Here is a 23,574-nt window from a genome sequence, read left to right on the forward strand (position 1 = left end):
AGGGGGAAAAAAATTTACAAGGTGTTTAATAAAAAAAGTTGCCACCCCTGAGAACTCGAGAACCCTTTGGAAATCAGAAAAATCCTAAAACATATATTTCTTTATTTTTAAGGGGAACCTATTTTAGGGGATTTCACTTTTTCAGAACTATCAGGGGTGGCCCCAGGGGGGGTCAACTTTAAAATCTTAAGTGCAAACCCCCTACTTGTGATACATCATATCAAAGATCTTAAAGAGAGTAGTATTTTGGTACAAGTTTGAGCTTAATCCAAAAATCAGGGCCGGAGATATGGTCTATTCAAATTTTCATTTTTCCATGTTCTATCACCAATAAGGGAAGCACCGAATATGGGAAATTCATATTGATTGGTTATTTGTGCTTCAAATTTAGTCCCAAAAATGTAATATAGACTTTCGGCCCTGATGGCCTCCAGGGCTTCAAATGGATGTTTCAAAATTATGTTTTTGGGACTAAATTTCAATATGAATCATTAGTAGGACCTATTTGAAACACAAATAACCAGTCAGTATAGGGGAAACCAGCTTTCCCTATTGGTAATAGAACATGGAAAATTTGAATAGACCATATCTCCGGCCCTGGTTGTTGGATTGAGCTCAAACTTGTACCAAAGTACTACATTCTTTAAGACCTTTAATATGGTGTATCACGAGTAGGGGGTTTGCACTCAAGATTTTGAAGTTGACCCCCCTGGGGCCGTCCCTGATAGTGCCGAAAAACTAAAATCCCCTAAAAATAGGTTCCCCTTAAAAATAAAGAAATATGTGTTTTGGGATTTTTCCGAATACCAAACGGTTCTTGAGTTTTCAGGGGTAGCAACTTTTTTAGGCTCACTTGCACATGCACATAGGGACAAGTTAAAGTTATTGAGTCCTTGTTAAACTTTGTTTTTAAGCTCAGTGTAACTCAGACACCAGACCTCATCTCTGTTTAACTTTATTTTTTACTGAAGACAATGAACTAGAATTAAGGTTTTCAACTAATTCTCAATATACTTAAGTACATAATCATCATATTTTATCCTTGCAGATATCATCCCAAGCACATTTGATGGAGCAAGAATAGCAATGAGTAAACCTCTTAGCCAGCAGTTCCAGGTTGTTCATACCATGACACTGTTGCCCAGTTTAACCTACCCAAGTGGTTATCGGTAAGGATTTTATATTAAATTTAATATTGGTAAGAGAAATTGAACTCGAGATTTTGAAGTTGACCCCCCTGGGGCTGTCCCTGATAGTGCCGAAAAACTAAAATCCCCTAAAAATACGTTCCCCTTAAAAATAAAGAAATATTATGTGTTTTGGGATTTTTCCGAATACCAAACGGTTCTTGAGTTTTCAGGGGTAGCAACTTTTTTAAGCTCACTTGCACATGCACCTCGTAAGGACAAGTTATTGAGTCCTTGTTAAACTTTGTTTTTAAGCTCAGTGTAACTCAGACACCAGACCTCATCTCTGTTTAACTTTATTTTTTACTTGGCATGATAAACCTCTTCATGGAAACCTCTTTTTAACTGCATTACACCTTTTTCCAGATTTACTGCCACCTATGTAGACATTGATATGAAAAATCCACAAGAGCCCAACTCTATCCTCACAGGAGACTAAAGCACTACTTATACTCGAATAATGGCGGCACCGGTCAACTCTGACGGGAATCGAACCCGTACAAGCTTAGTGTGTAGGTAGCCTCGTATAGTTTTTTTTTTGTGCAATTTTTACACTGGAGGCAGGTGCCCCCTTTCAAGCGCCCACCAGGGGTAGATAGAGACGTGACACCCCCACGTAGATTCCTAGTAGATCCCCCACGTAGATAATCTACGACACCCCCACGGAAGTTTACTAACTCCATTCTGCTTCTCATCAGGTTTCACCCTAGCATGAAGTTGACGCGTCGTTTCTATCCTCATACACACAACATGGACGGGTTCTTCGTGGCCAAGTTTAAGAAGTTCTCCAATGTGATTCCGGTTACGGTGGATGAACCGGAACCTTTTGCTTTCGGTACTGAAGAGGAGGCTGAGCCCATTGCGTACCGAGCCATTTTCACCTGATGACCCCAGGAGACCAGACTTTTTTTCATCAATTTCACCCGTCTATTTTTTTTTCTTCTGATATGTATTACCCAAAGATAACCAGAAAGTAGTTTAGTGAACTGTCAACCACAAAGGCTCAAAAACTGATGTTGAATCTACTTGTAAGTACATATCAGGAAATAGATACCTACCTTCTGAATTTGATCTTTTCTTAGGAGCTGGTTTCTTGAAGCATGGGGACAATGATTCACTACTGTTGCTAGGTTGAGAATGACTACCACCAGCATGTAGTGAGAGTGTGCCCAGTGCAGGTTTCTCATCTGAAAGCAAATATTTCATTATATTAAGAGACAATGATTCACTACTGTTGTTAGGTTGAGAATGACTACCACCAGCATGTAGTGAGAGTGTGCCCAGTGCAGGTTTCTCATCTGAAAGCAAATATTTCATTATATTAAGTAATGACAGGAAAAGAATCATGCGATTTGTCATAAGCTCAGATCTCCAACCTTCAGATCCAAATTAAACTGTGCTAACCACTACACCACTGAAGTTGGTTGGAATATGAAGGAATACAATGTCTTACCTTTAAATCGGACTGGGAATCATGCGATTTGTCATAAGCTCAGATCTCCAACCTTCAGATCCAAATTAAACTGTGCTAACCACTACACCACTGAAGTTGGTTGGAATATGAAGGAATACGAAGTCTTACCTTTAAATCGGACTGGCTCAAAACGTTGCAATCTTTTCAAGAGGAGTTGAACTTCCTGGCATACTTGGATATATTTCATTTGACTGTCGTTCGGACTGGCTCAAAACGTTGCAATCTTTTCAAGAGGAGTTGAACTTCCTGGCATACTTGGATATATTTCATTTGACTGTCGTATGTGTAATCACAGAGTGCTGCGTTCTCCTGGAAAGTATGAATTAGTAATTTTATTAGTTTATCTACAAGGTAAAACTATGTGGAATGTTTAAGTACGGGGAGACAAAATAAATGTGCCCCATAAAGTACTTGAAATTTTGGTATAAACTAAGTATCTAGGTACCTGTACCTATTTCAGTACCATATTCTCAAAATTGTGTAAAGCTAGCGAAAAAAGATTAGATATTGACTTACATAGACTATTTCTTTGATTTGAGTCTTCATTTGCTTCAGCTTTTTCTTCCAATATTTACTTGACTTCTTTGGCTTCATTTTTGAAACCATTGGAACTTTTTTAGAACCACAGCTGTAAATCAAAGTTAATAGGGATTAAACATATGGGTAAAATTGAGCTTACATCCAAGATATTTTGAAATGGCAATCCCCAGTCCCCAGTTACTGTGCTAGAAGAAGAAGAGAGACTTGCTCGGCTGTGCAAGGGAGGGAGAGCAAGAGGAAGATGAATTTTATAGATGCTGGGATTTTTCAGGGGAAGCAAATCTGTTAGAGACTTCCCCACTCCCAAATGCACTACAAAAGCCAATGAAGTTGAACTTGCCATTAATCAAGAGATTCTCGGGCTGAAGGTACTACTTATAAAAACTTACCAAAGAAAGACATGATGATGATGTCAGCTTTTCGTGCTGTTATTAAAGAAAGACAGAAAATTACCATTTAATTCCAATAACGAAAAAATCTAAACTTAAAATTTCGCGGGTCTAATTTTATTCACTTGTTTACATTTTTAGTTCTTGAACTTTCCGTTGCTCTTGAAAGCAGCGCTGCTGTAGCGCTCTCTTTTGAATTTTTCCAAAAAATCAATTTGGGAAAATCGAAATTTTCAATTTTCTTCCTATTTAAAGGATTCTGTGTAGCTTTCAGCAGTTATTTTATATTATTAGTGTCATTTATCATGTCTGAATAAAGTCTAATCTTCGCCGGTTGTGTAGAATTCTGTTGTTTTCTTTTCAAAGGTTGTTTTCTTTTCAAAGTCCCACTGTAGGTAATGGGGAATCTAGTATCAAGTGTGAAAGCTTCTGCTTTAGAGGTACCAGCACCTTTTCCTCTTGTCAGCCGTTTGAAGCAGGCTAAACTGGCGAAATCCTTGCTGGAAGGAAAACCTGGCAAGGGGAAGAGCCCGGTGAAGAGTGGAGGAGAGAAGAAAGTGGTGGGATTCCAAACGAAGACGGATTTTTTTTTTTTTAATTAGACTCTTGTGGTCTGTGTCGTAGCATGCCCATCTCGTGTCCTTCAGGGGAAAATGGTAAGGGAGGTTAAGGGGTATGTCACTATGTCCTTCATTAGGTTGGTGAAAAGAGACAAAATACATACTCCATTTGGTCGTATTTTACTAAACAACAGAAAGTAACCCGTTGATATATTTGCAATCGAAATACGAGTGCAAATTTTTGTCGGGGGGATTCAAATGCAGAGCCTTCTGCATGGCAAGCTAGTGTGTTATCATGGAATAATCCCTTCTCTCAAAAAATAGAATGTTAAAATAAAAGAGTTCCTTTACCCCTACCCCACAGTACTTAAGCTACTATTCGCCAGCCTAGTTAGATTGGAGGGTAGAGCGTCTGCCTTGTAAGCACTAGGTCGCGGATTCGATTTCCGCCCGTGGCGGATTTCATCCTTCCGAGCCTTGAGCTCAGATTGGCTTTCGGGACGATAAAACTTTATTAGTTACAGTTCCTTATTAAAAGAGGAGGAAGAAGAAGAAGAAGAAAAAGTAAAAAAACATTATTTTTTAAGGTAAAGAAAAGCTACTATTCAACCCTTTGCTCCTCTTACTCCTAACTTCATATGTGTAACTCTCTGTTCTATTTGCAGCAAATGAGTGATTTGACGGCAAAGAAAACCTTTGACACTGTGTCAACTCTCAGTAGTAAGATCAGCTATAAGTAATGAAATTTTTGTTCCCAATTTTGATTGAGAATATAAACACAATAATAGCAACCCACAATAATATCGCTGGGTTAAAGACCTACATTAAGTGTTATTATGTTAAGGCGGTCTCTTCTTGATCCCTTGTGTACCGCGTCCATTTTTGTTTGGTACTATTACACCTCGGTTAAGTAATGGTCAAGTCACTCGCCTGGTAATTAGAAGGGCGCGGATTCAATCCCAGTGGAGGCATGAAATTCAATCCTGAATTCCATCCTTATAGTAATGTACATTTCACGAATTTCAAGTACCTATTTTAAGCAAGCACTAATTGACCGCAATTTTTTTCTCCTTTTTTTCAGCCGCCATCGACAGCACCTGGACAGTGTCGACGGTGATCGAGAAGAAATTGCAGCCCCTTCCCGTCACTCTGGCCCTGTAGGGAGACAAATGTGCCCCATAAAGTACTTGAAATTTTGGTGTAAACTAAGTGTCTAGGTACCTGTACTTACCTATTTCAGTACTATATCCTCAAAATTGTGTAAAGCTAGTGAAAAAAGATTAGATATTGACTTACATAGACTATTTCTTTGATTTGAGTCTTCATTTGCTTCAGCTTTTTCTTCCAATATTTACTTGAGATTTATGGTGCAAGGAGCAGACAAACTAAATAATAAATTGTCAAGTTAAAACTTGTTTCTCCTTCTATGTTTCGTACTCTAATAATGAAGTTCAAGTTTTTCGAACAAACCTCGTCTGTGTTGGGCGGGAATCGAACCCGCTAGTGCTTACAGGGCGTCTGCTCTTAAAAGCTAACTAGGTTGGCTTAAAATTGGTTCTTGGAAGCCGGCCTAGTTAGCTTAGTTGGTAGTGCGTCTGCCTTGTAAGCGCTAGGCCGCGGGTTCGATTCCCGCCCGGGGCATATGGGTAGAATTGAGCTTACATCCAAGATATTTTGAAATGGCAATCCCCAGTTACTGTGCTATAAACACTAGACAAGGGAGGGAGAGCAAGAAGAAGATAAATTTTATAGATGCTGGGATTTTTCAGGGGAAGCAAATCTGTTTTCTGTTAGAGACTTCCCCACTCCCAAATGCACTACAAAGGCCAATGAAGTTGAACTTGTCATTAATCAAGAGATTCTTGGGCTGAAGGTACTTATAAAAACTTACCAAAGGAAGACAGAAAATTACCATTTAATTCCAATAACGAAAAAAATTGATTTTCTTATATCAAAACTACAAAGGCCAATGAAGTTGAACTTATCATTAATCAAGAGATTCTTGGGCTGAAGGTACTTATAAAAACTTACCAAAGAAAGACAGAAAATTACCATTTAATTCCAATAACGAAAAAAATTGATTTTCTTATATCAAAATTTAAAATTTCGCGGGTTCAATATTATTCACTTGTTTACATTTTTAGTTCTTGAACTTTCCGTTGCTCTTGGAAGCAGCGCTGCTGTAGCGCTCTCTTTTGAATTTTTCCGAAAAATCAATTTAGAAAAATCGAAATTTTCAATTTTCTTCCTAATCTTCCTATTAAAAGGATTCTGTGTAGCTTTCAGCAGTTATTTTTATATTTTTAGTGTCATTTATCATGCCTAAATAAAGTCTAATCTTCGCCGGTTGTGTAGCATTCTGTTGTTTTCTTTTCAAAGGTTGTTTTCTTCTCAAAGTCCCACTGTAGGTAATGGGGAATCTAGTATCAAGTGTGAAAGCTTCTGCTTTAGAGGTACCAGCACCTTTTCCTCTTGTCAGTGATGATCTGTCAGGCAAAAATGTTGCCGAGGAAGAAGTTGCCAATCCAGGCAACATGGAAGATTTGCATAAGAAAACAAAAGGTAGGTTGATTGATTTTGAGGTTAGGTTTTATCTCGGGCATGGGCATGGTTTGCCATGAAAAAAAAACTTTGTGCCCTGGGCTGATAAGGGGTCTAGCTCTGGGTCAATGTACTTTGTTGTGCCTCATGTTTGTACCTTGTACAAAAAAAAAAAATCTTGAAAACGAAAATGAAAGGTGAAAATGGGCACCTCCTGATATTTCCTACTGACTGGCTAATGTTTGTTTCCCCTCAGAAAACGAAAATGAAAGGTGAAAATGGGCACCTCCTGATATTTCCTACTGACTGGCTAATGTTTGTTTCCCCTCACAGGTCCAGCTGGCGCAAACCTATGTTACTATCAGAAAGCAAGTGATGAGTTACAGTTTGGTGTGGAGCTCGATAGCAAGATTATGAAGATGAGTGAGTCTGTGTGTACGTTCGCCTACCAGGCTGATATTCCTAAGGCAGATGTGTCTATCAAAGGTAAGCTTATCCTTTTCTTCTAATGCCCAATCTTACCGCAGATAGTGTTCAGTTACTCCCGAGGTTAAGAAATACTGTGTAAATGGAGGAGTTGCAATTGGGAAAATATTATTAATAAAAGGTCAATTCCTACGTAAAAAGTTGTGAAAAATCCAAATCTAAGGTCAAAACACTTGAATTTAGACCACGCTACGCCACTGAGTACATTGAACAAAGTGGACTTCAAAAGCGTACCTAGGGGTTAGGTATGGAAAACTAACTACAGTACTACAATACAAACATAAAGTGTTACGTCATTGACTTTACCTACAAACAAATATCTAAATAAGTATATCCATATTTTTACATGGTTTTACCTACTTAACTTGAGATCTCTGTTTGTAATTTGTTTGTTTGTTTGTTTGGGTCAAATCTTATAACTAAAATTTGGGCCACTTCCACTGGTCCGATTGACCTAATTTTTTTCAAAACTACTGCACTAAACCAAGATTGAGTGATAGACCCGGTCCTGAATCCTGCCTTTTGAACCCAAAATGGCACTATGAATCAGTAGCGTAGCGTGTATGTATGACGTGTATGGCGGCCATACAACTCAAGTTCACTTTAGTGCCCATAAATATTATATTAATGGCATGTACTGTGATGGGACTTGGTAGACCTGTGCATGAGCGCTACACGCCCATTGCCAGGCGAGCGCGTTGTGACCACTATGCCACCGAGGCTGATCAGGAGATAGGTCGCAATGTTTTGAGGGTGTGTAACTGTGTATGTGTTCTGTATACCTACTAGGTAACTACCTACATATGTCAACTAATTCAACTATTTGAAATTTAAACATTTTGTGAAGAAGGAAAGAAGGAATTTTTTTTAAAGATAGATATAAGTTATGTAAGATGGTATTAGGCGCAGAGGATGTGAGGTTATGAATCACCACCGGTATTTCTGGCTCTACGTGACTCGAATATTGAATGTATCATGACAGTCATGGTATCATGTCATAGATAGATATAGGTGCTTAATATTTCATATGTCATAGACATAGGTAGATAGGTGCTTAATATTCCATGATATCATACAGTCGAACCTGGATAAACGAGACCTGGATAAACGAGAAACCTGGATAAACAAGAAATTTTCAAATCCCCTTCATTTTCGGGCCAAAAACCTGGTTTAACGAGAAAATAAAACCTCTATAAACGAGAAAATGGCCCCTTTTTTGCTAAGTCCCACGCTCATAGTAGCGGTGGCGTTGAGAGGAATTCAGCTTGAGTAGCAGCAGTGTTGAGAGGGATTCAGCTTGAGTAGTGGCGTGATTGATGCCAAGCATTGTTAGTTGAAGAAGAACAGGACAAGATAGGAATTATGCTTGAGTAGCGGCGATGTTGAGAGGAATTCAGCTCGATTAGCGGCTGTGTTGAAATATCACTTGGCCGAGTCCACAAAGTGAGTTTAAACTTCGTGAAAGTTAAACTCTTGGATTAAGGAATCTGATTGGCCGATTTGAAAAATATTAGCCAATTAGATTGCTCAATCGAAGAGTTTAACGGAGTTTAACCTCACTTTGTGGACTACTTGGCAATCAATGTTGTTTTCAGTGGTGAAAAGAGGAATTCAGTTTGAGCAGCAGCGTGATCGAGATGCAAAGCATTGTTAAAAGCAGTAGAACAGGACGACATAGGAATTCAGCTTAAGTCGTGATGTCAGCCAACTTGCGTGTTTATATTGTCAATGTAACGAGGTAGGAACTTTGCTTGGTTAGGAACGAGTGATATAAGTTGGAAGGTACCTATATTTTCAACATTTTGTAAAAATTGAGAACTTCATTACAATATTCAGCCTGTTTATTAAATTATTACCATTATTCACACATGTAAATAATTCATTGTCACGCTTAGGTCTGAACTTACCTAGTTGGATTATCTCGGAATTGAGTTCAATCCGACTCGGGTATATAACTTGGTCCTAGATTAATCTGTATACCGAGATTTAATTTTTTATGTTATGGTGGGTAATGGGTATCGAACCCGGACCTTCTGTATGGCGAGCAATTTATTTATTACTATTTCAACTTGGTAAGCCCCTGAGTGTGAAAATAGATGTGATATTTTGAAAAAGAAGTCAAGATACGTGACGTAAGCGCTAGGTCGCGGGTTCGATTTTGCTAATGCTCAGAACCATCATTTTCCTAAAGGAAAATTTATGTTGAAATGCAAAAGCTGTCGGTGCAATAAACGAAGTAGCTATGAAGTTACGATCAGGGGGAAAAAAATCAAAAAATCAAAGTAGATTTTTTTTTGTACCTCGGTCGTCTTCTTCTTCCTGTCTAAGTAGGGTCGGCGTTTCTTTTTCTTTTCTTTTTTACCTCGCCTCGGTACAATAATAAAATGCGGCTATAGAAAAAAATCAAAAATCAAAGTAGGTAGGTAGATTTTTTTTGTACCTCGGTCTTCTTCTTCCTGTCTAAGTAGGGTCGGCGTTTCTTTTTCTTTTCTTTTTTACCTCGCCTCGGTACAATAATAAAATGCGGCTATACTATCTAAGTAGGGTCGGCGTTTCTTTTTCTTTTTTACCTCGCCTCGGTACAGTAATAAAATGCGGCTATATTGAGTGTTGAACAATCTCCCGCCATCAGATGTATGTAAATTTGAATTTTATTGAACAAAAAAATAAATGACTCATTATTTTTTTCTTGTTGATATTTTTAATTGTTAGCTTTCTGTTGATATTAATTTTTAGCTCAGATAACTTAAAGACTTAAACCATGTTGGTAAATAAGTCACGATAGTTTAAACTGAAATTATGGTCACAACCTGAAAAGATCGTAGTAGTTTTTCAAGGAAAAAATCATTCAATACAAAGCTTTAATATTGGCCCTTTGCATATTAATAAAGGCTATTTCGATCCAATAAAGTAGAAAGTACCTTTGTAGATTTACCTTTGGGTCTAAAATCTCATGCAAAGCCGGTTTACAAATTTTTCTTCGTCACGCATTCGTTTTCGTGAGGCGTATACAACTGAATTAGTGTGTTCACATCGCCAACGAAGAAAAATCCGGAATAATTGGAACTTCGGACGAAGAAAAAGTCCTTCAGTGTGAACGGGCTAATTATTACAGTCACATGTTTCCTCTGAGAATGCTAGGAGACTGTTTCGGACTAGTCTCCAAGCGTGCTTTGAGCTTGGAGACCCCGGCCTTAGGTTATCCTTTACTCTCTATCAAATCTACTTTCTTTCATCTCACTCCTCTCTACTTGTCACAGCCCATCCTCTCATCACACTAACGTCTAGCAGTTCCTTTGATTTAATTATGTCTATGCTCTCATCCTCTTGCAATAAAAGACATTGTTGACTGCCACTTAACAAGCTCTTCTCATTTATTAGCTTTATCTTGCGCCATTATATGTTGGTAAACAAGTCACGATAGTTTAAACTGAAATCATGGTCACAACCTGAAAAGATCTTAGTAGTTTTTCAAGGATTAAATCATTCAATACAAAGCTTTAATATTGGCCCTTTGCATATTAATAAAGGCTATTTCGATCCAATAAAGTAAAAAGTACCTTTGTAGATTTACCCACCTTCGGGTTTAAAATCTCATGCAAGCCCGTTTACACTGCACAAAACAAATTTTTCTTCGTCACGCATTCGTTTTCGTGAGGCGTATACAACTGAATTAGTGTGTTCACATCGCCAACGAGAAAAATCCGGAAATATTGGAACTTCGGACGAAGAAAAAGTCCTTCAGTGTGAACGGGCTAATTATTTCAGTCACATGTTTCCTCTGAGAATGCTAGGAGACTGTTTCGGACTAGTCTCCAAGCGTGCTTTGAGATTGTAGACCCCGGCCTTAGGTTATCCTTTACTCTCTATCAAATCTACTTTCTTTCATCTCACTCCTCTCTACTTGTCACAGCCCATCTTCTCATCACACTGACGTCTAGCAGTTCCTTTGATTAAATTATGCTCTATGCTCTGTTTATGCTCTCATCCTCTTGCAATAAAAGACATTGTTGACTGCCACTTAACAAGCTCTTCTCATTTATTAGCTTTATCTTGCGCCATTATTTTTGAATCAGTATAAAAAAGACAGCCCAGTTACCCAGGAGAGGGGCCCGTCCGTTTTTAAGCGCTATATCTTTAGGTAAGGTTCGTTCTGACTGCCTGGCTTTCTCTTTTCTTTGATTTCGGGATGATGAGACTTTAGTTAGCAAGCCTAGTTACCTTGGAAGTTAGCGCGTCCGTTTTGAAAGCGCTTGGTCGCGAGTTCGATTACTACCCGGGGAGTACTTTATTCTAAAGACCTAAACAGATAGGTTCGTTCTCGGAGTGACTGGCTTTCTCCAATCCTGTCTTCCTTCTCGATTTAAGTTTACGATTTCGGGACGATAAGACCTTAGTAGTTACAGTTCCCTTTAACAAACATCTGATAATAATTAGCTATGAAGCGAGTTTGACTCGCGCCATCTAAATCGTGGTCCCGATTACATTTTCGTTCAGGCATAATTCGGAAAATAAAAAGCCAAAGTTCACATAGGGCATCGAGTATAAATGAGATTTTTATTTTGTATAAACAATAGAAACGAGTGGACAAGTCGGATATGAATGGGGAGAGTGATAAAAGATAGGAACAAAACTACTACACTACTTTACTCTTGAACTAATTTTAATTGATAAAAGGAGAAAAAGTTCAAAAGACTTCCTTAATTTTTCCCAGTTTAATGGTTCAGAAGAAAAAAAAAGCGTTGGTCTTAATATTGGGATGAAAAAGAAAAAAAAAAAAAAAAAAAAAAATCCCTGCCGAAGTAAATCTACTTTCTTTCATCTCACTCCTCTCTACTTGTCACAGCCCACTTTTCTCATCACACTAACGTCTAGCAGTTCCTTTGATTAAATTATTATGTCTATGCTCTCATCCTCTTGCAATAAAAGACATTGTTGACTGCCACTTAATAAGCTCTTCTTATTTATTAGCTTTATCTTGCGCCATTATTTTTGAATCAGTATAAAAAAGACAGCCTAGTTACCCAGGAGAGGGGCGCGTCCGTTTTTAAGCGCTATATCTTTAGGTAAGGTTTGTTCTGACTGCCTGGCTTTCTCTTTTCTTTGATTTCGGGATGATGAGACTTTAGTTAGCAAGCCTAGTTACCTTGGAAGTTAGCGCGTCCGTTTAGTTACCCAGGAGAGGGGCCCGTCCGTTTTTAAGCGCTATATCTTTAGGTAAGGTTCGTTCTGACTGCCTGGCTCTCTCTCTTTTCTTTGATTTCGGGATGATGAGACTTTAGTTAGCAAGCCTAGTTACCTTGGAAGTTAGCGCGTCCGTTTTGAAAGCGCTTGGTCGCGAGTTCGATTACTGCCCGGGGAGTACTTTATTCTAAAGACCTAAACAGATAGGTTCGTTCTCGGAGTGACTGGTTTTCTCCTATCCTGTCTTCCTTCTCTCTTCGATTTCGGGACGATAAGACCTTAGTAGTTACAGTTCCCTTTAACAAACATCTGATAATAATTAGCTATGAAGCGAGTTTGACTCGCGACGGCTGGCTTTCTCCTATCCTGTCTTCCTTCTCTCTTCGATTTCGGGAACTGTAAAAACTAAGGTCTTTAGAATAAAGTACTAGTTAAGGTCTTATACCTTAGTAGTTACAGTTCCCTTTAACAAAAATCTGATAATAATTAGCTATGAAGCGAGTTTGACTCGCGCCATCTAAATCGTGCTCCCGATTACATTTTCGTTCAGGCATAATTCAGAAAATAAAAAGCCAAAGTTCACATAGACACATAGGGCATCGAGTATAAATGAGATTTTTATTTTGTATAAACAATAGAAACGAGTGGACAAGTCGGATATGAATGGGGGAAGTGATAAAAGAACAGGAACAAAACTACTACACTACTTTACTCTTGAACTAATTTTAATTGATAAAAGGAGAAAACGTTCAAAAGACTTCCTTAATTTTTCCCAGTTTAATGGTTAAGAAGAAAAAAAAAGCGTTGGTCTTAAGATTGGGATGAGAAAAAAAAAAAAAAAAAAAAAAAAATCCTGCCGAAGTTTTTATGGCGGGAACACAAACAGAGTTTAAACTCGATTTAAGTTTACCTCTTTGATTAAGCAATTTGATTGGTCGATTACAATAATAATAATAATAAAAAAAATAATCAAATTGGTTATCCGAGAGTTAAACCAAGTTTAAATCAACTTAGAGGACCTGGCCTTTAGACATCTCCCGAACCTATCAATAAAATACAAACAGTTCGTTAGTAAAATGAGTCTAGGTCTAGAGCCTACGTTAGAAAATGATTGTTAGTGAGAGTGTCAAATATTGAAACTTTCCTTATCAGCAAAGGTTAAATGAAGTCCGATTTGTTCAATGTTAATAGGAGTACATTGAACAAACTGGACTTCAAAAGCGTACCTAGGGGGTTAGGTATGAAAAACTAACTACAGTACTACAATACAAACATAAAGTGTTACGTCATTGACTTTACCTACAAACAAAAATCTAAATAAGTATATCCATTTTTTTTCAAAACTACTGCACTAAACCAAGATTGAGTGATAGACCCGGTCCTGAATCCTGCCTTTTGAACCCAAAATGGCACTCTGAATTTCAATAAAATAAATTACAATTTATTATACTCTAAATGTCTTACAGTGAGATTAACAGAAAGAATAGATTACTCGCACAAATACACATAACCCACATGGTACCTTATTTCCTACTAAATACAAGTGACTAGTGTTGGAGTGTTTCACCATAATTTACAAGTACTGAGATGCCGCATCAAGGCATGGTTTATAAAACACAGCTTTGAGGATCTTGTAAGAAAATTTCGGGTCTTGTGTGACGGGTTAACCACTTAAATGTGGAAAATCAAAGCACGTTTTTAATAATGAGTAATAAGTAATAAGGTATTGTTTTCCATAAAAAAAAGGACAACTAATTGACACTCGTTTCCTGTAGAATGAAAAATGACGATAAGTATAAGTGCCTTTTACAAAATAAAACCACGTTTTTTTACATTCACAAACAATTAAAAAAAAGAGACCTATCTACTCCAGTGTTGCCAGATGTACGGTAATTCAAGAGGATCAATCTGGCAACACTGATCTACTCGAAAATCCAACATTCACAAACAATGAAAAAAAAGAGACCTATCTATTCCAGTGTTGCCAGATGTACGGTAATTCAAGAGGATCAATCTGGCAACACTGATCTACTCGAAAATCCAGAGTCCTCGCCTTACAGGTTGGTAAAATCCACTGTACTCGAATTAGACGAACTACTGGAAGGATGAAACGAGGCCATGTTACCATACAAATAGGATTCTTCAACCTCTTCTAGATCAGACTGGGGGCTAAGGGCCTCCTGGAGAGCACGGAACTCTTGTATAGACTCGTTCAGTGTCCACAGCTGTGAGAGGAGGGCGAGATCCAGCTGCCGAAGTCCGTACTGCAAAAAGAGATCAAATAGGGGGAGAGGAGTTTTAATTGGGTTTAGTATAAAATTATACACTATACAGTAGAACCTCAATTATTTCAACCTCCACTATTTCAACTCTCTATTATTTCAACCCCAAAATCAGTTCAAAATAGGGTACCATTTATTAACTATTTTTGTTCTTTTGTATCTAAATTTTGGCCCTTTTTCATTGTTTTATACGGAATTTCAATTATTTCAACTTTCGATTATTTCAACTACCCTCGGAATGTTATGAGCCCCTCACATGAGGAATCTATTAAAATATTGAAATATGTACGTGACTAAAGAAGGCATAAGTCAACCATAAAACGGAGCCCATCTAATTCAAAAACAAAGAAATCTCACCATCTCCTTGCGTAGTATAGCGAGCTTGCTATCCAGTGTCGTGGGGAATAGATGGTTCTCCTTTGCTTTAGATCGATTTCCAATTTAAAATCCTCACATAACAAGAAGTCATGATACTAGTCCAAAAAATATCTGGTCTACGTTTATGCACCTGATGGAGTACTGAAGTTAAATAACGTTGCACGTGGTTGATATCTGGACGGATGACCGTCTAAGGATTCTCTCAGCTTCGTGAGGCCAGTTTTCTGAACTTCGGAGGAGCTAGTTAGAAAAAAAAACAGCCGTTAAATGACTGCCCCTCACATGAGGAATCTATTAAAAATATTGAAATATGTACGTGAATAAAGAAGGCATAAGTCAACTATAAAACGGAGCCCATCTAATTCAAAAACAAAGAAATCTCACCATCTCCTTGCGTAGTATAGCGAGCTTGCTATCCAGTGTCGTGGGGGTAGGGGTGGGTTTCCGATGACTATTCGACACTGCCGACCCCGGGGTGGATGATGAAGAAGTAGAAGTAGGCGTAGCTCCACCCACCCCAGGTGGGGGAGGCGGGGGCTGTCTCATAGGGCGCGTAGGCGCGGGAGGGGGCGGGGGAGAAGAGTCGAGGAGGTTGACAACAGAGAGACTCTTGGGCAGTGGAGGCAAACCTTGGAGACCCGCGACGCCACTGGCGGACAGAAGGTTGTTGCTGAAATCAGTCAATGGGGGAAGAGGGCGGTGAATTTTATTTTCAAGTCCTAAGACCACACTTTGAGAGAATCGTAATTGGGAAATCTGGACAAGCTAGCAAAAATTGCCGGACCTTTAGATTCCCACTAGAGACAGGTTCGACTTTTTTTCAATCGAACCAATTTTGTCAATCATGAGATAGCTTGGTAATCAGGAGGTTGCAGGTTCAAAAGTTCAACAACTAAGACAGGTTCGACTTTTTTTTTCAATCGAACCAATTTTGTCAATCATGAGATAGCTTGGTAATCAGGAGGTTGCAGGTTCAAAAGTTCAAATTCTAGTCAAGGCACTGAATTTTAACTTCAATGGACGGAAAACAATCGTCAATGAAATGCAAGTTTGAACCATAGTTAAAACAAAGAGTATTTACAGTCCTATTTGGACAGGATAAATCAGAAAGCTGAGGAGATACGAACCTAGTACTACTCAGATTGAGAGCCGAGTATAGTTTGTTTTGTACACTTCGGATTGGGAAGGGGGCGTGTCTTCTAGGTGTGGTATTGTCTGAGGGCGGGGCTTGTCTAAGCACATTGTTTTCTATTCGTGGAGAGAATTTCCTAGGCAAACTGCCTTCTATAGGAGGCGGGGCTTGTCTAGAGACATTGTTTTCTATTGGTGGAGAGAATTTCCTTGAACTGCTTTCTATTGGAGGCGATAATCTATTTTCTATTGGTGGAGATGGTTTTCTAGACACAGAGCAATTTTCTGAAGGTGATACTGCCCTTCTCAAACTGTTTTCTATTGGTTTTTTCAATCGAACCAATTTTGTCAATCATGAGATAGCTTGGTAATCAGGAGGTTGCAGGTTCAAAAGTTCAAATTCTAGTCAAGGCACTGAATTTTAACTTCAATAGACGGAAAACAATCGTCAATGAAATGCAAGTTTGAACCATTGTTAAAACAAAGAGTATTTACAGTCCTATTTGGACAGGATAAAATAGAAAGCTGAGGAGATACGAACCTAGTACTACTCAGATTGAGAGCCGAGTATAGTTTATTTTGTACACTTCGGATTGGGAAGGGGGCTTGTCAATGAAATGCAAGTTTGAACCATAGTTAAAACAAAGAGTATTTACAGTCCTATTTGGACAGGATAAATGAGAAAGCTGAGGAGATACGAACCTAGTACTACTCAGATTGAGAGCCGAGTATAGTTTATTTTGTACACTTCGGATTGGGAAGGGGGCTTGTCTTCTAGGTGTGGTATTGTCTGAGGGCGGGGCTTGTCTAAGCACATTGTTTTCTATTGGTGGAGAGAATTTCCTAGGCAAACTGCTTTCTATAGGAGGCGGGGCTTGTCTAGAAACATTGTTTTCTATTGGTGGAGAGAATTTCCTTGAACTGCTTTCTAATGGAGGCGATACTCTATTTTCTATTGGTGGAGATGGTTTTCTAGACACAGAGCAATTTTCTGAAGGTGATACTGCCCTTCTCAAACTGTTTGGTGGAGATAATTTCCTCGGCAAACTGCTTTCTATAGGAGGCGGGGCTTGTCTAGAGACATTGTTTTCTATTGGTGGAGAGAATTTCCTTGAACTGCTTTCTATTGAAGGCGATACTCTATTTTCTATTGGTGGAGATGGTTTTCTAGACACAGAGCAATTTTCTGAAGGTGATACTGCCCTTCTCAAACTGTTTTCTATTGGTGGAGAAAATTTTCTAGTGCAGTTTTCCGTAGGTGATACTCTTGTCAAACCATTTTCTATTGGTGAAGAGAAACTCCCAATAGGTCCACTGCTTTCAATTGGAGGTGACACCCTCTTTGTCAAACTGTTCTCTATTGGTGAAAAATTCCTTGAGTTTTCTCCTGTGGGTGGAGATGGTTTTTGTAGTCTTATTTTATCAAACGGGACCGGTGCTTTTCTAATAGGTACATTATTTAGACTAGATTGTCCCGGGAATCCCGAGACAGGTTGTCTCAAGGGCGTATGATGATCCAAGTTAGTTTCCTGGAGCACTTTTCTCCTCGACACGGGACTGGTTATGTTTGTTTCTGACTGTATCACTTGTCTCCTGGAGAGGTGACTTTGATAGTCAAAGTCCTCTATTGATTGTGTCACTTGCCTCATGGCGCCACTGTCTCCCCCAGGGGGTGTTAGGATGGTTTTTGCAGTCTTATTTTATCAAACGGGACCGGTGCTTTTCTAATAGGTACATTATTTTCTCTTTGTCAAACTGTTCTCTATTGGTGAAAAATGCCTTGAGTTTTCTCCTGTGGGTGGGGATGGTTTTTGCAGTCTTATTTTATCAAACGGGACCGGTGCTTTTCTAATAGGTACATTATTTAGACTAGATTGTCCTGGGAATCCTGGAACGGGTTGTCTCAAGGGCGTATGATGATCTAAGTTGGTCTCCTGGATCACTTTTCTCCTCGACACGGGACTGGTTATGTTTGTTTCTGACTGTATCACTTGTCTCCTGGATAGGTGACTTTGATAGTCAAAGTCCTCTATTGATTGTGTCACTTGCCTCATGGCGCCACTGTCTCCCCCAGGGGGTGTTACTTGTCTCCGCGCCCCCTCAGGTTTCGTCACAAAGGGAGGGGAATTTCGGACCTGGGGTGGTGGAGTGGGTTTTCTCTTGGTTCCTGCTAGTATGGTCGGGTCAGGCCGGGGTGGTAAGGGGGGTGGGAGTCGTCTCATATGAAGGCCGTGATGGGGTGGTTGGGATACGGCCATTGGGTTGATCAGGCCGGGGTGGTAAGGGGGGTGGGAGTCGTCTCATATGAAGGCCGTGGTGGGGTGGTTGAGATACGGCCATTGGGTTTGGGGTGGACTTGAGCATTACGCAATAGAGAGGAGGGAACTTTGGGTTTTTAACAACAGGTATTTTAGCTTAGCACCATCCCAGAGGATCCCAGAGATTTGAAGATTGAAAAACTGTGACCAATTGGCTGATAAATTCGATGGGTGATTTTAAACGCAAAATAAAACGTTCATTAATTAATTATGTCTTCATTTATTTAGATATTTAGATTTATCCGGGATTAAGAATTAAACAAAGTCACGAACTTTTCAACGTAATTCTTATTATAAATCGCTATGAATAATTGACTCGAGTTCGAAATTCGTTTTCGTTATGTTATGCTACAAAAAATGCAAAATATTTTTATATTCACACGAACAATTCATTTTATTTTCTCAGTTTATTTTTATTTATTTTATCGTTATTGTGAATTAGCTCATTTAGACTTGGTGACTCATAATATGGGAGGCCCAGAGTTAGGAATGCCTAGGTTTCTTTCCTATCGCTTCTTGATTAATAAACAACGCACAACTGAAAAGTACATTGAACAAACTGGACTTCAAAAGCGTACCTAGGGGGTTAGGTATGAAAAACTAACTACAGTACTACAATACAAACATAAAGTGTTAGGTGTTACATCATTGACTTTACCTACAAACAAATATCTAAATAAGTATATCCATATTTTTTACATGGTTTTACTTAACTTGAGATCTCTGTTTGTAATTTGTTTGTTTGTTTGTTTGTTTGTTTGGGTCAAATCTTATAACTAAAATTTGGGCCACTTCCACTGGTCCGATTGACCTATTTTTTTTCAAAACTACTGCACTAAACCAAGATTGAGTGATAGACCCGGTCCTGAATCCTGCCTTTTGAACCCAAAATGGCACTATGAACTTACAAAAAATAATAATAAAAATAACTAATCAAATTGGTTATCCGAGAGTTAAACCAAGTTTAAACCCACTTTGAGGACCTGGCCTTTAGACTTCTCCCGAACCTATCAATAAAATACAAACAGTTCGATAGTAAAATGAGTCTAGAGCCTAGGTTAGAAAATGATTGTTAGTGAGAGTGTCAAATATTGAAACTTTCCTTATCAGCAAAGGTTAAATGAAGTCCGATTTGTTCAATGTTAGTCGAATGTTTCTATGATATATTCCCATTCATGTGCAAATTTCTTGGTCGTTTCTGAGTACATTTCGCTAAAAATAATAATAGACTCTTGAATGAAGGGCGATCGATATAGGCGAAGTTAACGCCAGAGTCCTTCTCTACCACCTAACCCTTAGAGCGCTATTATTATTAACTGTAACCACGTACTTAATACAGTTACAGCTTCAAATTAAAGGGGATTCGACCTGTGATAAACAGAACGACTTAGAGTATGTACCTGTATAAAATTCCATGCCTTGACTGGGATAAACCCACGCTCCCCTTGTTTGCCAGGCGAGCGCGTTGTGACCACTACGCCACCGAAGCTGATCAGCAGGAGATTGGTCGCAATGTTTTGAGGGTGTGTACGTGTTCTGTATACCTACTAGGTAACTACCTATGTCAACTATTTGCGTCATTGACTTTACCTACAAACAAAAATCTAAATAAGTATATCCATATTTTTTCAAAACTACTGCACTAAACCAAGATTGAGTGATAGACCCGGTCCTGAATCCTGCCTTTTGAACCCAAAATGGCACTATGAATTTCAATAAAATAAATTACAATTTATTATACTCTAAATGCCTTACAGTGAGATTAACAGAAAGAATAGATTACTCGCAGTCGCACGAATACAAATAACCCACCTTTTGTTTCCTACTAAATACAAGTGACTAGTGTTGGAGTGTTTCATCATAACTTACAAGTACTGAGATGCCGCATCAAGGCAAGGTTTATAAAACACAGCTTTAAGGATCTTGTAAGAAAATTTTGGGTCTTGTGTGACGGGTTAACCACTTCAATGTGGAAAATCAAAGCACATTTTTAATAATGAGTAATAAGGTATTGTTTTCCATAAAGAAAAGGACAGAGCAAACAGACAAAAGATTTTTATGTGCTCACATCAACACTCGAATGTTTCTATGATATATTCCCATTCATGTGCAAATTTCTTGGTCGTTTCTAAGTACATTTCGCTAAAAATAATAATAATAGACTCTTGAATGAAGGGCGATCGATATGGGCGAAGTTAACGCCAGAGTCCTTCTCTACCACCTAACCCTTAGAGCGCTATTATTATTAACTGTAACCACGTACTTACGGTTACAGTTTAAAATTAAAGGGGATTCGACCTGCGATAAACAGAACGACTTAGAGTATGTACCTATGTAAAATGCCATGCCTTGACTGGGATAAAGTCGGATAAACCCACGCCCCCCTTGTTTGCCAGGCGAGCGCGTTGTGACCACTACGCCACCGAGGCTGAAGGCTGATCAGCAGGAGATTGGTCGCAATGTTTTGAGGGTGTGTACGTGTTCTGTATACCTACTAGGTAACAACTACCTATGTCAACTATTTGAAATTTAAACATTTTGTGAAGAAGGAAAGAAGGAATTTTTTTAAAGATAGATAAGTTATGTAAGATGGTATTAGGCGCAGAGGATGTGAGGTTATGAATCACCACCGGTATTTCTGGCTATACGTGACTCGAATATTGAATGTATCATGACAGTCATGGTATCATGTCATAGATAGATATAGGTGCTTAATATTTCATATGTCATAGACATAGGTAGATAGGTGCTTAATATTCCATGATATCATACAGTCGAACCTGGATAAACGAGACCTGGATAAACGAGAAACCTGGATAAACAAGAAATTTTCAAATCCCCTTCATTTTCGGGCCGAAAAGGACAACTAATTGACACTCGTTTCCTGTAGAATGAAAAATGACGATAACTACGATAAGTATAAGTGCCTTTTACAAAATAAAACCACGTTTGTTTTTTTACATTCACAAACAATTAAAAAAGAGACCTATCTACTCCAGTGTTGCCAGATGTACGGTAATTCAAGAGGATCAATCTGGCAACACTGATCTACTCGAAAATCCAGAGTCCTCGCCTTACAGGTTGGTAAAATCCACTGTACTCGAATTAGAAGAGCTACTGGAAGGATGAAACGAGGCCATGTTACCATACAAGTAGGACTCTTCAACCTCTTCTAGATCAGATTGGGGGCTAAGGGCCTCCTGGAGAGCACGGAACTCGTGTATAGACTCGTTCAGTGTCCACAGCTGTGAGAGGAGGGCGAGATCCAGCTGCCGAAGTCCGTACTGCAAATAGAGATCAAATAGGGGGAGATTGATTGATTGATAATAAATATTATTGTTTTATTTATTTTAATACAATGTATTTAATCCCCTAAGCTAAGACTAACTTGATTGGAGGAGAGGAATTTTAATTGTGTTTAGTATAAAATTATACACTATACAGTAGAACCTCAATTATTTCAACCTCCACTATTTCAACCCCAAAATCAGTTCAAAATAGGGTACCATTCATTAACCATTTCTGTTCTTTTGTATCTAAATTTTGCCCCTTTTTCATTGTTTTATACGGACGCGGGTTCGATTCCCGCCCGGGGCGGATTTTATCCTGATGGGATAATGTTCGTTCTCGGAACGGCTGGCTTTCTCCTATCCTATCGACTGTATCACTTGTCTCCTGGATAGGTGACTTTGATAGTCAAAGTCCTCTACTGATTGTGTCACTTGCCTCATGGCGCCACTGTTTCCCCCAGGGGGTGTTACTTGTCTCCGCGCCCCCTCATGTTCCGTCACAAAGGGAGGGGAATTTCGGACCTGGGGTGGTGGAGTGGGTTTTCTCTTGGTTCCTGCTAGTATGGTCGGGTCAGGCCGGGGTATTCTAGATAATGATTATTGATCAATGAGCAACCGAGCAGGTAGGTACCATCCTACCATTAGTTTCATTATGAGGGGCAACCCTAGCGAATATAATTACAAAACCTTAGCCTTCGGCGAGGAATACAAATTATTATTGTATCAGTAACAGGTTTTAGAAAACTTCTTCATATGTAGGTATGGACTTAAGGGACTCACAAAGTCTACAAACATTCAAAACCTCCTTGGTAAAATATTCGTACCTTTAAGGCTCACAGTGAAAGAAAAGATTAGTGTGTGTCACTTGTCTCATGTTTCCCCCGGGGGGTGTTACTTGTCTCCGCGCCCCCTCAGGTTCCGTCACAAAGGGAGGGGAATTTCGGACCTGGAGTGGTGGAGTGGGTTTTCTCTTGGTTCCTGCTAGTATGGTCGGATCAGGCCGGGGTGGTAAGGGGGGTGGGAGTCGTCTCATATGAAGGCCGTGATGGGGTGGTTGGGATACGGCCATTGGGTTCGGGGTGGACTTGAGCATAACGCGATAGAGGAGGGAACTTTAGCTTAGCAAGTTAGCACCATCCTGGAGGGTCCCAGAGATTTGAAGATTGAAAAACTGTGACCAATTGGCCGATAAATTCGATGGGTGATTTTAAACGGAAAATAAAACGTTCATTAATTAATTATGTCTTCATTTATTTAGATATTTAGATTTATCCGGGATTAAGAATTAAACAAAATCACGAACTTTTCAACGTAATTCTTATGATAAATCGCTATGAATAATTGATTTGAGTTCGAAATTCGTTTTCGTTATGCTAGAACAAAAAATACAAAATATTATTTTATATTCACACGAACAATTCATTTTATTTTCTCAGTTTATTTTTATTTATTTTATCGTTTTTGTGAATTAGCTCATTTAGACCTGGTGACTCATAATATGGGAGGCCCAGAGTTAGGAATGCCTAGGTTTCTTTCCTATCGCTTCTTGATTAATAAACAACGCACAACTGATTAAAGAGCAAACAGACAAAAGATTTTTATGTGCTCACATCAACACTCGAATGTTTCTATGATATATTCCCATTCATGTGCAAATTTCTTGGTCGTTTCTAAGTACATTTCGCTAAAAATAATAATAATAGACTCTTGAATGAAGGGCGATCGATATGGGCGAAGTTAACGCCAGAGTCCTTCTCTACCACCTAACCCTTAGAGCGCTATTATTATTAACTGTAACCACGTACTTACGGTCA

The 23,574-nt window shown here is 38.9% G+C and overlaps 4 protein-coding genes and 1 long non-coding RNA gene across 5 annotated transcripts in view; 2 read left to right on the forward strand and 3 right to left on the reverse strand.

Moving 5' to 3' along the window:
• The window catches only part of LOC103516524 (probable 28S rRNA (cytosine(4447)-C(5))-methyltransferase), a 22,119-nt gene extending 20,047 nt beyond the window's left edge, over window positions 1–2,072 (forward strand). Inside the window, 1 exon segment of the mRNA XM_008481493.1 lies at window positions 1,886–2,072. Coding sequence (XP_008479715.1) covers window positions 1,886–2,072 — 187 coding nt within the window.
• LOC113470458 lies at window positions 1,002–1,622 on the forward strand. The gene is made up of 2 exons (XR_003393504.1): window positions 1,002–1,169; window positions 1,554–1,622. It is a non-coding gene; the product is annotated as an uncharacterized LOC113470458 (long non-coding RNA).
• A 93-nt stretch (window positions 2,073–2,165) lies between the features above and the next one.
• Window positions 2,166–6,237, reverse strand: LOC103516525. Its single transcript, XM_017447090.2, has 5 exons — window positions 6,182–6,237; window positions 3,178–3,289; window positions 2,885–2,970; window positions 2,770–2,801; window positions 2,166–2,374 (listed from the first exon to the last, which is right to left on the reverse strand). The coding sequence occupies exons 2-5, from the start codon at window positions 3,265–3,267 to the stop codon at window positions 2,166–2,168; spliced, it is 417 nt and encodes a 138-aa protein (XP_017302579.2). The 5' UTR covers window positions 3,268–3,289; window positions 6,182–6,237.
• A 6,702-nt stretch (window positions 6,238–12,939) lies between these two features.
• LOC103516526 (pollen-specific leucine-rich repeat extensin-like protein 1) lies at window positions 12,940–17,801 on the reverse strand. Its single transcript, XM_017447091.2, has 6 exons — window positions 16,855–17,801; window positions 16,149–16,418; window positions 15,406–15,691; window positions 15,001–15,060; window positions 14,315–14,625; window positions 12,940–14,209 (listed from the first exon to the last, which is right to left on the reverse strand). Exons 1-5 carry the CDS (start codon window positions 17,799–17,801, stop codon window positions 14,416–14,418), a joined length of 1,773 nt encoding a protein of 590 aa, XP_017302580.1. The 3' UTR covers window positions 12,940–14,209; window positions 14,315–14,415.
• Window positions 15,587–23,574, reverse strand: part of LOC108253326 (anaphase-promoting complex subunit 11) — a 20,821-nt gene continuing 12,833 nt past the window's right edge. Inside the window, exon 3 of the mRNA XM_017447092.2 lies at window positions 15,587–15,691. The gene's annotated coding sequence lies outside the window, so the exon portion shown is untranslated. The remainder of the gene's footprint in view (window positions 15,692–23,574) is intronic.

Source organism: Diaphorina citri, unplaced genomic scaffold (genome assembly GCF_000475195.1).
Source record: "Diaphorina citri unplaced genomic scaffold, Diaci psyllid genome assembly version 1.1 scaffold1590, whole genome shotgun sequence".
Classification (NCBI taxonomy): domain Eukaryota; kingdom Metazoa; phylum Arthropoda; class Insecta; order Hemiptera; family Psyllidae; genus Diaphorina; species Diaphorina citri.

Bases quoted from the DNA above. Each gene is read 5' to 3' on its own strand.
- LOC103516525 (XM_017447090.2), bottom strand. From the start codon at position 3,267: ATGGTTTCAAAAATGAAGCCAAAGAAGTCAAGTAAATATTGGAAGAAA. The intron at 2,971-3,177 runs GTAAGTCAATAT...CATACTTTCCAG, and splicing joins AAATCAAAGAAATAGTCTAT to GAGAACGCAGCACTCTGTGA. The intron at 2,802-2,884 runs ATTGCAACGTTT...CCTCTTGAAAAG, and splicing joins GTTCAACTCCTCTTGAAAAG to ATTGCAACGTTTTGAGCCAG.
- LOC103516526 (XM_017447091.2), bottom strand. From the start codon at position 17,801: ATGAGGCAAGTGACACAATCAATAGAGGACTTTGACTATCAAAGTCAC. The intron at 15,061-15,405 runs GTGAGATTTCTT...TCTAAAGCAAAG, and splicing joins CTATACTACGCAAGGAGATG to GAGAACCATCTATTCCCCAC. The intron at 14,626-15,000 runs GTGAGATTTCTT...CTCTTTTTGCAG, and splicing joins CTATACTACGCAAGGAGATG to TACGGACTTCGGCAGCTGGA.